The following is a 15,266-nucleotide window of genomic DNA, read 5'->3' on the forward strand; positions in this document are numbered from 1 at the left end:
GTCCAGATATACGACATCTATTGATTCGCCATGATCAAGTTTAGAACTTATGGTGCCTTCTCATAGAAACTGATTAAATTATTTTGACATGACCGATCTCTCATGAAGCCATGCTGATATGGCGTTATTTGCTTATTGTCATTGAGATACTCCACGATAGCAACTCTTAGAAAACCTTAAAACAGTTTACCCACGACAGATGTTAAACTTACTGGCTTATAGTTTCTGGGCACTGTTTTTGACCCCTTTTTGAATTATGGTATCACATTTTCTAAGCGCCAATCCTGTGGAATGGTCCATGTCAATATAGATTCCTTAAATATCAGAAATAAGGATCTGTCTATGACATTACTTAATCCTCTTAGGATACAGGGGGTGTATGCCATCTGGTCCTGTGATTTATCTATTTTAATATTTTTAAGATACCGCTACACTTCTTCCTGGGTCACACAGGCCAGGGCAGTTTGACATTCTACATTTCATCTAACAGTTTATTTTCCAGTGAATACAGTGGAGAAAAAAATATTTAATAGCTCTGCTTTTTTCTCATCGCTCTTTGCAACTACCTCCTCATCACTCTTTAGAGAGCTGACACCGTCTGATTTAGGCTTTTTACCATTTATATAATTGAAGAACATTTTAGGGTTGAGGTAATGATTCTGTCTCCAGTTTGGCTGCTTTAATTTGTAGTTTTTCAATGCTTCCTCGCTAACCTCCTGTTTTAGTGACTTAAATGCTTTCTTTTTGTCATTTATTGCTTCCTTTACATTTCTATCCACATAGTTTTTTTTCTTGTTCCTTACACTTTTTTTTCCAATAAGGTATGCACCTCTCACAATTAGAGTTTGGGATGGTTTTAAAAATATCCCATTTTGTGGCTGCATTCTTATTTTTGAGGACTTTGTCCCAGTTAGTGACGCCAATGGCCTAAATATGATTAATTAAAGGGGTTGTGCATGACAGATATTGTTGACCTGTCCTCAGTGTAGGTCATTAATGAGTTTGGCGGGGGTCTGACTCCTGGCACCCCCCTCCCTATCAACTATTTGAAGAGTTAGTAGCGCTTGCCTTACCTTACTGATCCTCCACTATTCCCATCCTGACACTGTGTTTTGGCTCTGCTTTACCCTTTCTAACCCAGAGTTTTTCATGTTTGTGTTTTCGTTTTGCACTCCCTGCCTTTCCAGAGCCATAACTTTTTTTTTTCCATTCACATAACCGTATGAGGGTTTGTTTTTGGCGGCACAAGTTGTCCTTTCCAATGCCACCATTTTAATATTGCATATGATATAGTGGGAAGCAGGAAAAAAAATTCCAAATGGGGTGGAATTAGAAAATAAAGCAATTCCTCCACTGTTTAATTTTTTTTTCTTTTATTATTTGCGATGTTCAATATGCAATAACACTGACCAGTTACTTTCATTTTCTGGGTCAGTATGAATCCGGCGATACCTTATATGTGTAGTTTTTCTTGAGTTTTGATACTGATAAAATAATAAAAACCTTGAAACAAATCAGTTTTATTTTTTCTTCGTCATATTCTGACCCCTATAACTTTTTTGTAGTTATGTGTATTATACTGTGTGAGGGCTCATTTTTGCAGGGCAATCTGTACTTTTCATTGGTATCCGTCTAGGGATGTGTACAACTTTTTTTAATCAAATTTTTTGCTTGAAATGAAGCAACCAAAAAAAGGCAAATCAGCCATTTGACTTTAATACTTTGAATGGAATGTTAATACTTTTATATTTTTTTTATATTTTTCTTATTTTTAAAAACTTTATTTTTATTTTGTACACTTTTTTATGGTTTCCATGGGGAACTATAACAATCAATTATTAGATTGCTATTATCATAGACTCCATTGCATTAGCATTGGAGCCTATGAGAAATTTACTAGTTTCCTATGAAGTCCTGCTACAGGCAGGGGCTCCATAGGAAACACTATGCAGCAGCTTCTTGTCATTCTCAATAACAGGGGCACCTGCAAACAATAGACTTCTCACACACTTTTATTATACCTACAGAAGTTAAAAACAGCATATCATAAAAGCACCATGTGGAAAACGGCCTGACTCAAGTTTCACAAAGAAGCTGCATTGTGAAACTCAAGTTGGGCCGTTTCCCACATGGTACTTTTATGATATGCTGTTTTTAACTTTGCATCCGTGAATACAATAAAAGTGTGTGGAAAGTCTAATGGCAGTGCAGTGCAGTGCTTAACTATTTTGGGTGTCTAGCCATTTTTCCTAATATAGGGATCATGGGGTGGCTGGTTCAGAAGGCAGGAGAAGCAGATGTCATCCACCATGGTTGGATTTAGTAGTGGAGAGCTCTGTTCACACATAGTATACCAGTGGAGGTATTCTTCAATTTGCTAGTGAGATGTTATTTATCCAATTCCAGTGTGGTTATAATACACGTTTGTGAAATTTTACAATTTAAAATTAATACTGTCATTTTAGCAGGCTTTATTACAAGGCGCACACGTTATCAGTGGGCAGCACTTGGATTTGTATTTCACCAATTAAAAGATGCTTTTATATATAAATAGTATATAGTCACAAACTAGTTTTCCATTACTGCTCCGTTCCCAACCTCTCGTTTATGCCACTGACTTTTCCCCATATTTTATAACCATCAACAGTACCTGTAAGTACATTTCTGTATTTCTATTTTACTCTCGTGGCCAAGTTACAGATATTATTTAAAAAGCTTCTCCATAAGCCAGAAGTAATGTTGATATCTATTAGATTTGTACATTATATGCACATTATGTTGTTATATTATGAATACTATACTATAACCTCATCTAGAAAACTATCTACTAGAATCTCCTGAAATTGTCGTCTTTATAGGCTGTATTTAGTGATTTTCATTTTTTTTTAGATTTGAGCTTTTCTTACTGATATTGTCATCATTCTTTTGTCATTAAGGCATGCTTCCATGCTGCTTTGTGAGAGGAGTTACCACCTTAAGCTTTTAATATCTATTCTTTTGTGCCATTGTTGCTGGCAGGTGTATAAATAATTAACTGTATGCGTGCTGTGCATGGATCTCTCCTGCTTAGTCTTACTTTAATCTTCCTCACTTTTATATGTTCAGATAACTTCTTAGCAGTATTGCTTTTGTTTAAAGCATCTCTAGACAGTGGTATGGTTCTTATTTTGGCCGCCACCTGCTATTTTCAATGTACAAACCATACATAATTAAATCATTTCATGCCATGAACCACAGATCTTGCTTTTGTGCATTGTTTTTTTTAAATCTCATTTTATTAAATATATAACCCTTTGAATTTCTAATCCTTTTTATATTTTAAGCAAGGACATTGACTTCATTTCTGCTGTGTGTAACAGTCAGGATATCTGAAAGGTGTTGTTGTAGAGTTTACTGATTTATTACTTTAATTTGTTTCTTTTCAGAAGGGGGATAATAAAACACCTAAGGTTTAAGTGAATTTTAAGCACAAAATGTATCAATATAATACTTGCACACATAATAATTGCTTACCAGGAGAACACAGGGGTTATTTATTAATAGCTTTTCAAACATAGTAGTAATGCCTGTGGCAGACAATCAGATCTTTGCCCACATTATCTCATTATCTGTCCTTAAAAACATAGTGACATAGTCTGCAAGAAGAAGCAAATGGCCAAAAGGTAGAAGACAATTGTCTTTATGTTAGATTCCTTCCCAACTCCACATCTGGCAATCAGAAAAAAAATCAACAATCTGCAATAATGTAGAAACCACAACTTACTGAACTCAAGAAAGACATACATGCTTCTTTTAAACTCTTTCAATGAAATAACAGTGATATAACTTCCTTTGGTAGAGAGTTCCATAGTCTCACTGCTCTTACAGTAAAGAATACTGTTCTTTGTTGATAGAGAAACCTTCTTTTCTCTAGATGTAGAGTATACTCCCTTTTTACCATTACAGTCCTGGGTATAAATAGATTATGGGAGAAATCCCTGTATTGGCCTTTGATAAACGTATACATAGCCGTCTTTTTATTTGAAGTTACAGAACGCCAATTTTAATTTTCTGGGTACTGTAGTCCTCCCATTCCATTTATTACTTTGATCACCCATCTTTGAATCTGCTCCACTTGTTACTTAAAAACTGGTGCCCAAAACTTTATACATTATTCCATATGCAGTTTGACTAGTGACCCTTCTCTTGAGAAATAAATCATGGAACTCTTCTAGGCTTTCATGACATCTGAAACAGAGAACATACAAAAGGGAGTTGTGCAAGCATTAACATGGCTATTTCCGTAGTGGGCTATGAGTATTACAGAAAAAAAGTTATCACTTTCCCTCTCTGGGATTTTTTTTGCAGCACATTGGGGGTCAGAGGTCCCTTGTTCTCCTGATTGGTGCAGCTACACATTAGGGGTCAGAGGACCCTTGTTCTCCTGATTGGTGCAGCTACACATTTATTGAAGCAAAAAAAATATTCAACTGGCGCTGTGTGAAAAAGTAGTTGTGCACGTGTAACACGAAAATGATGCTGTGAAAACTCCCAAAAGATCCACACCAGGATCTGCAGGTGTTAAATGACGATTTATTTTTTGAATTTGGTGGAGATTGAGCTTCAGATTTCATTAATAGCATAGCAATAAGTAAAATCCATGGTGACAAACAACAGCATTACCACAACAGTTTTAAAGCAGCAATCCCTATTGTGGTTTTTATGCTGTGAGAGAATATTAAAACCTGCATTCATTATGCTGAACTTTGTTGCAGAATCCACCTTGAGGCTTTTGGTTCAGATTTTTAGGCCAGTCTCACAGGGTATTTTTTATGCTGGTGGACATATCCTTAAAGTTAATATCTAGATGTAGCCTTACTATACAAACTACAACCAAAGCAATTCATCCAGATTATACTGTAGCTCACTTATTTGCACAGTTGCTTTAATACAGCCACATTTGAGGACTGAATCTAAATGGGGTTCACATCAGGACTTTGACTAGTCCACAACTTTAATTTTGTATTTTTGAAGCATTTAATGGTGCAGTTACTCTTGTGCTTTGGGCCATTGTTGTGGTGTCTAATCCAGATCACATATTGATTCTCTTTTCGATTTTGGTAAAGAGCATACAAGTACCAAAATTATATGCACATTTTGAATGACAGATTGTTCAAAAATAGTCCACCTTTCATGGGATACTAGGCTGATAATGGGAACATCATAGACTGCATCATATCACTGGTTTCTTAAAAGGGTATAATTTATTAAAAAATTGCATGTCTTGTAACATTGTATAGAGGTTCTTACCAAGGCTGTCTCCACCATTGTAATCAATTGAAAATCTATGAGGATAAGTTGGAACAAGTGTACAAATTTATAATTGTACTTCAGTGTAGGTGTGTGTTTTACTGTCCCACAGAAGACACAGGATTGGTCACTATGGGAATAGCATACCCATATTTGCTAGATATGAAACATAGTAGGTGAAGGACAAAGAACATAAGGGAAAATTGGAAAATGTCTCTTCATATTTTCTACGCAAGTGGCTTTTTTGGGTGACCAAAGACAGTTTTCTTTTGCATTCAAAATGTCTGATAATGGTTGCAACTTCCTGTTTCCACTTGCAGTCATTGAAAATCAGCCCTGGAACACCATCTACTACCTTTGCCTGCAGCAGATTAAAATAAAAACATTCTTACATGACTCTCTGAATTAATCTATTTTATTTCTTAACTTTTTTAGTTTAATTTTGTGGGAAAGCTACTTGGACCAAGAGGAAATTCTTTTAAAAGATTACAAGAAGAAACTGGTGCAAAAATGTCTATCCTGGGAAAAGGTTCAATGAGAGACAAAGCAAAGGTAAGTTGCCACGTTAAGTAAAGATATGAAATACAGTATCAGTCAAATGTTTGGACACACCTTTTCATTCCATGTTTTTTTTTCCGTTTTTTTTTTGAAGATTCATATTTAAGACAAGAAAACCATGAGGAAAAACACATATGAAATTAAGTAGTAACCAAAAAAGTATTAACCCATATAAAAGAGCATTAAACCAGAATATATTTTATATTTTAGATTCTTCTTTTGCTTTCTGCTTTGATGACAGTTTTTCACAATCTTGGCTTTCTCTAAATTAGCTTTATGAAGTAATCACTTGGAATGATTTTCAGTTAACAGTTATGCCCTGACTAAGCCGGTTAGGTGAAACGCGCGTCGAGGTCTCGCGCTCAGGGTCTGACATTCATCACACCATCATGTCTTCAGGTACGTTCTGTTATTAGTACAGCCCCACATTCCTCATAGGGCACCCCTACATATCTCCATAGTGGGTCCCTCTGATCTAGGCGCATGTCATCTTTGTGATTTAGATATTGATTTTTACCTGGGACTGTTTACTACATCTGTAGTCCAGGCGCCTAGGCATTTTGGTATGTGGGTGATTGCTCACGGGTTACCAGGCATGGTCTTTTGTACTTTGTGTACATAGCCTTATGTGGGCGACCCTTTTGTGTCACACTGCCTTGGTCATCCTTGAGCCTCACGCCTTGATTTATAGGCTGTACTTACCTGTGCTTTACATTGCACAGATATCTTGGTGGTTCTTTGGTGCCATTGGCCCTGCGCTTCTCTGTAAACTGTACACCATCCTGTCATCTCCCCATATGTTGTATTTTATTAATAAATGAAATTTTGATACATCACTTCCATTTGTTTGTTTTGGTCTATTCTGGATGTTGTACAAGTGGAAATTGTAGCTGTCTAGTTGACAGAACAGCCTTTGTGTAGGTTAATAGTGACATGCCATCCCACCTGATTTTTTTGATTAATGGGACCACCATTTGTTTTTTTAATGGGACCATACCCCCAAACACACCTCAAGGCTAAGTAAGGGCTATTTTTTCAAGAAGGAGAGTAATGGAGTGCTGTGTCAGATGACGTGGCCTACACAATTGCCCAATTTGACCCCATTGAAGAATCTAAAACACAAAACATATTCTGGTTTGCTTAATACTTTTTTGTTTACTACTTAATTATGCATTTCTTCATTGTTTTTATGTCTTCAATGTGAATCTACAGTGTAGGGAAAAGAAAACAATAAAAAATGTGGAAAGAAAAGGTGTGTCTAAAATTTTGATTGGTATTGTATGATCAAATAGTGACTAATAATGCATTACTTTTTTTATCATTGGCCTTAGTAGACCTGGGTCTAAATAAAGCTACATCCATATTCCCCCATAGTTTGACAAACGTTTAAACATACTGAAATCTTTTTATAGTTAGAATTATGTTTCTTTGGTGTATGGTTTACTGAAGAGACTCGAAACAGAGTCTGTAAGTAATATAATTTATAGCTACTGTTCAAGCTAAAGTATATAGTACATCTTTATTATGCATTTATTTTGTGTTAAGATTATAATTTCCAGGACACAATTTATTAAAGAAACCTATGCTATGTAACAGATATTGGGTCAACATGTATTTTCTGGCAGAAGTCTTTGTTAAAGAGTCTGTTAGAGTTCTCATTTATCCAGGTCAACATGTATTTTCTGGCAGAAGTCTTTGTTAAAGAGTCTGTTAGAGTTCTCATTTATCCAGATCATGGTATTTCAGTAGTAATAAGTCAGAGCAACGACTAGGTCACCCGAATTTACCGGATGCATGCTTGCCAGATACTGCCATTCACCACCAAACCCCATTGGCGATAATGGGATCTGGTGGAGATCAGGCCGCTTTCTGGTGAAAGCCTAGAAATCAGTTAAATGAGGGTGTGAACCTACCCTTAGTCCATATATATTTGTGGATATATAACCAACTTGTGTGTTCTTGAAATGTGTATAGGTTTTTAAATAGCCAACTGTTGACAATGTTATTAGCTTGTAGGACCACCAATTTTCATGCTGGTATATTCTTAATAGCTATATACAGGTTGTAGTGCTATAATTTATGGAAGGGGCACTATGTAGAAAAATACCTGTAATAATATCATTTACAAATTGACTGCTCACGGTTAGCTTTTTGAGTAACTTCTATTGACATTTATGAAAGATCTTAATGATTGGTCAAAGAAGTCAGATTGTTGCCCAAATGTAATAGCTATTCTTTATCATGTAATACTCCAGGTGAAATAAATAGCTGTACTGTAAAACTTTCTGCTGTATATTAAAGTGCATGGATGAATTTATTTGTCATTATTTTAGTTTCCGCTTCTGTAGTTTTACATTCACCGTCTAACAGCTTTTAAATCAGAATGGGTTAAATTAATCCATGAGCTGATATTTCTACCAGCAATGCTTCCTTGAGCAGATGTGTGAAAAATCAGCTGGCAAAAAATGAAAATGCTGCATTTTTGCATTGTATGATTTGATTTGAAAATGTTTGTTGAAGGTTTCAACCCTTTCTTTAGAAACCTCTTATTTTATCAGTTGCTCACAAGACCGCTGAACTGGACTTCACTAATAAGGCCTCTTTCACATGAGCGATACGGATTCTGTCAGTTCAATCAGTTTTGTCTGCAATTGTATTCATTGTGTGTGTTGTTTCTGTCTGGATTGCATCTGAATTGGATGAATTTTTCATGCGCCTGAAAAAAACTAAAGAAAAACAATCTACAGTACATCTCCTAGCAACCATCTCCCATTTTTCACACAAGTTCGATTAACCTCTATGGAACCAGAGCTACTTGAAAAATGCACAATATAGAACATGCAGCGATTTTTCCTGAACGCAGAAATGATGTGTGAAAAACACTCGTGTGCACATATCCATTGAAATGAATGGGTCAGGATTCAGATTACACAAAAGCCGGACAGTCACAAAAACAATATATAAATCATGTATCAACATTAGCAGAAAACAAGACACTAAAACTCACAATTGCATGATCAAATGCTGAGGGTCACAGAAGGAGATAATCCAGCAATGGAATAGATGACAGATGTATGTTATACAAAGTGCGAGTAATGAGGTCATTGTTAACATTATACTCATATAATCCTTATAAACTGAGTGATTGTTATACATATATTCATATAGATAAACCATATTTCGATTATCATTTATTCCGCTGTTTCATAATGCCTTGGCTTTAGAACACATTTTTCTTTAAGGCCATCTGTATTAGTTCTGAAGTCTGAATATTTGTGAGGAAGGCAGTATTTCATCCAATTTGGAACAAAATGAACAAAGTTTAGAAATTTGTAGTGTGAGCAGATACATATCAATGTTCTCAGGGATTATAGAGAATGTTTTTCTACATAAAGGATCCAGATGGTTGGTGTATGTGTCCAAAGAATTGAACCTTTACTTATATTCTGTTCCAAATGAACTCTTACCTAGTTTTGAAAGTATAAGATATTGCCAATATGCTATCATGTGCAATTATGTATTTTGCCAAGTATTTTTAAGTATTGTAACCGCCTTGAAACACCCAGTTACTCCCATTATCATAAGAGTATAATAATAAAGATATTTGGGGTGTTCCCCAGATCTCCTCAGATACAGCTATTGCGTCTGTATCTTTGTGTCAGCCAACTTAATTATTTAATTACTTTGTACCTGAAAATTGAACTACTCTGACAACAGTTATATAGTAGATGAATGACTGTAAACAGCTATTGAGAAAAACTGAGCTGACTTTATCTAAATTTCAAGTCAGCAAACCAGCCTAGATACTACAACAGCACAGCAACAGTCAAATCCCAAACATAGCAGGAAAGACAGTAAAAAAGGAAGCTCGATCCAGCACTTGTGGGATAGTTGCTCCAGCTTCATTGATGAAAATTGATCACATACTCATACACATCACAGCAGGAAAGACTATGGAGCTATAGATCTCAGATTACACAGAAAAGACAGCAGATCAGTTGTTGAAGGACAGATCTCAGAATAAAGAAAAAAGTACAAAATATCTGGCAGTGAGCATTGCTAGAAAAAAAGCTATATTCAACAACCAGAGTTTAGTGAGGTCTGGATATAAAAAGGCTCTATAATCAGCAACTCCAAAGTAATCAACCAGGCAAAGCTAGGTGGTAAACCCAGATCCAGATACAAGGCAATTGCATCACGAGGACCCGAAGTTAGTTAGTCAACTACAGGCAAATGGGAGGCCCCTATTGTGTGTAGCACTTAGAGATCATTGTTTTAAAGGTATATTGAAAGTGGTTATTATTAGATATTTTCAGCAAATCTAGCCCTTGAGCACAGTACCAGACAATTTTTGCAGTTTGTTTGACAGGTTGGCATGGGTTAATGTTTGACAGGTTGGCATGGCTTTTTGGAAAAAGGGCAGGTTGTAACACAATGCAGAAAGTTGCACCAAAATGTGATGCAATTTTTGGTCATAAATCATCTTAGAAGATAATTCAATAGATAGGAGGAGGGGGATTGGAGACTAAGCTGTCAGACAAGCATTCTGGTGGATTTCACAGTGAAAAGAATAGCATAAATGGTGCAAAAACACGTGCATTTAAGTAAAAAAAAAAAAAGGCTCCAAATATGTCTATAGCCGTTAGATAAAAGTAGGAAGTATATTAATCAGAAAGCTAAAATGTTATGTTTGACAGTAAAGTAATAGATATTTCTGACCTGATAGACCTCTATCACATAAACAGTAGTTAATGCTTCATCTTCGTATGAACTATTGCTTGTTTGTAGCCATCATTCACTGTAAGAAAACAAATCAGTACTACGATCCTGAAAGTATATATAAAAGAAAAATTACTGGAGAAAGGCAAATAAAATGCACGACTGAATTAGGGCAAATATTTTATGGAAAGATAAGGCTAAGACCCCATGCACCTAGCCATATTATGGTTCAATTTTGTATAGGGCAGCAATAAATGTCTTATGAAGACATACATATAACAGAAGGAGATCACACTAAAGATCAAATTTTGCACTCTGCTAAGACCATTATGAATTTGTCTTTAATTTACCCCACATCAACGAAATAGAGTTAAAAATCCACCTAAAATACAGTATTGAATTACTCATTGCAAACCGGAGCATACATTTATGTAGTGAAAATACAATGACACATAGTGCCACACATGTATAGCAATAACATTATTCTTCTATTAAATAATCCATTTATAGGTTTTAGCCATTTTTGTGGTCAAAAAGGCTAAATCAGCTAATACTAACTTTTACTAATGCACAGCTTTTTCCTTTCCATGCATACTATAAAGAGGCTTTTGCTGCCTTGAGAATAGATGATTTACTCTCAAAAGGATGAGCAGTCTAATCTCTACTCCCTGTGGTGTGAGATGTGCCTCAGAATTCACTTGAGTAACATAACGATATTACCCAGTAGGTGTATATTCTAGAATGCAGTTTTATTATTCTTTAGAGAATATTATTATATCATTGTGGGTGTCAAGTTGGTAAATTGAGGGATTTCCAGCTAGTTTTCATTTTAGGCCTACATTTTCTTTCAACCTACAAAACCTTTACGATGAAAGGGAAGAACAGTGATTTTAAATGAGGCCAATTTTTGATTGGAATGTTCTCTAACCACTTGCCATTCATCCATTGTGACAATGGCAGAGTATAGTGATCATTAACCCTTAAAGTGTAACTAGCATTCATTTTTGTTATGTAATGAGTCGGGACAGTGAAGCTGACCATTTTTGTAATATACTTTAATTACTGAAATCAAACATTTCTATTAGTAAAACTGCTCTAAAGTTGCCCATTTTGAGCCTTAGCATTGCTCCTCTGTCTTCTGTTTACATAACAGTGGAGACTTGTTAACACTGACTGTATTATGTAAACAGAAGACAGAGGAGCGCTGCTAAGTCTCAAAAGGGGCCACTTTAGAGCTATTTTTCGAATAGAAATGTACGATTTCAGTATTTAAAGTATATTACAAAAATGGTCAGTATCACTGCCCCTACTCATTAAAAAAATTAAAAAAAGAATCACGGTTACACTTTAATGACCAATGAAATATGAACCTCAAATGCAGCAGTTAGTAGAGACCACAACATCAGAGTGGTTACATGCAGTCCGCTCTATCGCTCAATTGCTTTATCCCTTCCAAAAAGAAATCACAGGGTGCACAGTGGTTGTCATGGTAGCCAGGTGCCTAGTGAAGACCACCAGGCCTGCCATGTTACTGCCCCTGCCATGTTACAACTAGCCAGGTACTGCCATGTTATACCTAGCCTGAGGCGTTTTCATGTTGCGCTCCCTGCCTTCCCAGAGCCATAACTTTTTTTATTTGTCTATTCACATAGCCATATGATGGCTTGTTTTTTGTGGGACAAGTGGTACTTTCCAACTCCCCCATTTAATATTGCATATGATGTAGTGGGAAGCAGGAAAAATATTCCAATTGTGGTGAAATTGCAAGTTTTAATTTTCTTTTAATTTACGATGTTCAATGTGCGATAAAACTGACTGGTTACTTTTATTCTACAGGTCAGTACGAATCCGGCGATGCGTTATATGTCACTACCAGAGCTTTGAGACGTTCTCATAGCTCTGTTTCCACACCTCTGTGATGATGTCACTACTAGAGCTAGAAGGAGTTCTCTTCCCTGTTTCTCCGCCTCTGTAATGGGGTCTTTACTTTTGGTTTCCTTCCTCCCAGCTGTTCCTCCTGTGTTTGATTTCGCTGCCTTTAAATCACCCCTCCTCCTTTGTAGAGGTGCGGATTATACTCTTCATTTTGAGCTGTATCTCTCGCTTGAGTGTCTTCACCTGTGTTACTCCTCTTCACTGGATCTGTGTCCTGCTGATGCGAGTACTTCAGATATCGTCTGCTGACTTCGGATCTGTTTGCACTGCGGCTGCAGCACCTCAGTTAGGTGTACAGACATTGTGTTTATCTGTTCTTTGCTGACTGGATCCGAGGCGACCTCGGTTCCGTCCATATACTGAGCAGGGCACCGGTGGCCGTGCCCCTTCCACTATTGTAGGGGTTTCAATGGTCTTCAGCCTTAGGTACGCGGGCATGTCTCGATCTACCATTCGGATCCGGACATGCGCATAGCAGCTTAGGGAGAGCTTTTAGGGTCTGGCAGGGGTCACCCTTATTCCTCCCTAGAGTGGGTCCTTCAGTTGTTATTCTCTGTGTACACTCTTGTTGCTCATTTACAGCTGTGACATTATAATCCGCCAAACCGTCCTTTTTTGACATGGATCCGCTTTCTGACCTGGTTGACCGCATGCAGGGTCTTTCTTTGGAGGTAGCGGATCTCCCTCAATCTATGACTCAGCTTCAAGCATTGGGCTCTGCTCCGGCCCATGGAGTCTGTTGCGAGCCAAAGGTCTCACTTCCGGAGACGTTCTCCGGGGGCAGTGAGAATTTTGTTCGTTTCAGAGAGGCATGCAAACTCCATTTTTGCTTGTGTCCCCATTCCTCTGGTAATGAGGAACAGAGGGTGAGGATTGTCATCTCCCTGCTCAGGGGTAATGCTCAGACTTGGGCTTTTTCGTTGCCATCGGGGGATCCCTCCCTTCGATCCGTAGAAAGATTTTTTTTAGCCCTGGGGCAGATATATGATGACCCGGATCGTGTTGCTCTGGCAGAATCTAACTTATGTTTGTTATGCCAGGACAAACTGTCTGCTGAGCTTTATTGTTCTGAATTTCGGAGATGGGCAGCTGATACAGGTTGGAATGATGCTGCACTCCGGAGTCAGTTCTCTCATGGTCTCTCGGAGAGATTGAAAGATGCGTTTGCTTTCCATGAGAGACCAACGTCCTTAGAGTCTGCCATGTCATTGGCGGTACGCCTTGACAGGCGTCTAAGAGAAAGAAACGAGACCTCTCTGTCCAGTCATTTTCAGTCTAGGGGCAGTGGTGCGGACTCATTTAGTGTGCAGGGGCCTCATCCTCTCTCGGTTCCCTCTGTGGAGGAGCCCATGCAGCTTGGTCGACTTGCCCCAGATAAAGGAGGTTTTAGTCCTCAGAGAATGGTGTGTTTTTGTTGTGGGGGCATAGGTCATTTGGCTAATGTTTGTCCGTCTAGGAGATTCTTGAACTGTACTAAGAGTTATAATAAGAGAAAGACCTCAAAAAGTTAATCAAGTTCTGCTTCATCTGCTACTTTGGGCAAAGTTGATGTAGGAATTGATGCTTTTCCTCTGACCTGCAGTTCCCGTTTTCTCCTTTCTGCCAGGGTGGCGCTAGGGAGCAAAGTCATTTCTTGTGAAATTTTTGTCGATAGTGGAGCGGCCGTCAATCTTATTGATACTCAATTTGTAGCCATGCATGGTTTTCAGGTTTGCACATTAGAAAAGGATATACCTGTTTTTGCTATTGACTCTGCTCCACTCTCACAGAGATCCCTGAAGGGCATTGTTCACAATATCCGGTTAGCGATAGGTGACACTCATGTGGAGGATATATCTTGTTTTGTCCTTAACGGATTGCCTTCTCCCCTAGTTTTGGGGTTACCCTGGCTTATTAGACATAACCCCACTATTGATTGGCAAGGAAGGCAAATAATTGAGTGGAGTGAGTTTTGTAGAGAGAATTGTCTCACAGCGATTTTTGCAGAGGTGTCTACTAAAACGGTGCCATCATTTCTCTCTGAGTTCTTGGACGTGTTTTCCAAGAGCGGTGTTCAGGAGCTACCTCCTCACCGGGAGTTTGACTGTCCCATTAACCTCATTCCCGGCGCCAAACTGCCAAAAGCACGCCTCTACAACCTCTCACAACCGGAAAGAATCGCAATGCAAACTTATATTTCTGAGAGTCTCGATAAGGGGCATATTCGTCCCTCAAAATCTCCTGTTGCCGCTGTTTTTTTTTTTTGTTAAAAAGAAAGATGGCTCTCTGATACCTTGCCTAGATTTTAGGGAGCTGAACCGTATCACGATTTGCGATCCCTATCCTCTTCCTCTGATCCCGGACCTCTTCAACCAAATTGTTGGGGCCAAGGTTTTTTCCAAGTTGGACTTGAGAGGCGCATACAACCTGGTCAGGGTCAGAGAGGGGGATGAATGGAAAACGGCCTTTAATACCCCTAATGGGCATTTTGAGAATCTCGTTATGCCTTTCGGCCTGATGAATGCTCCGGCCGTCTTTCAGCATTTTGTTAACAGTATTTTCTACCATTTAATGGGGAAATTTGTATTGGTGTATCTTGATGATATTTTGATTTTTTCCCCTGATGTTCAGACCCATCAGGATCATCTTTTTCAGGTTCTGCGAATTCTGCGGGAGAATAAATTGTACGCCAAGCTGGAGAAATGTGTTTTTATGGTATCGGAGATTCAATTTCTGGTTTTTTTCCTCTCTGCTTCTGGTTTTCGCATGGATCCGGAGAAGGTCCG

At 37.9% G+C, this 15,266-nt stretch overlaps 1 protein-coding gene across 2 annotated transcripts in view; it reads left to right on the plus strand.

Annotated features, from left to right (window-relative positions):
• Positions 1-15,266, plus strand: part of KHDRBS2 (KH RNA binding domain containing, signal transduction associated 2) — a 413,255-nt gene that overhangs the window by 180,659 nt on the left and 217,330 nt on the right. For both annotated transcript variants that reach the window (XR_006388819.1, XM_044291554.1), the window contains exon 3: positions 5,725-5,841. Coding sequence is in view for 1 of the 2 variants with exons in the window: in XM_044291554.1 (XP_044147489.1) it covers positions 5,725-5,841 (117 nt within the window). In the remaining variant the exon portion in view is untranslated. The remainder of the gene's footprint in view (positions 1-5,724; positions 5,842-15,266) is intronic.

The sequence above is a fragment of the Bufo gargarizans genome, chromosome 4 (assembly GCF_014858855.1).
Source record: "Bufo gargarizans isolate SCDJY-AF-19 chromosome 4, ASM1485885v1, whole genome shotgun sequence".
Lineage (NCBI taxonomy): Eukaryota > Metazoa > Chordata > Amphibia > Anura > Bufonidae > Bufo > Bufo gargarizans.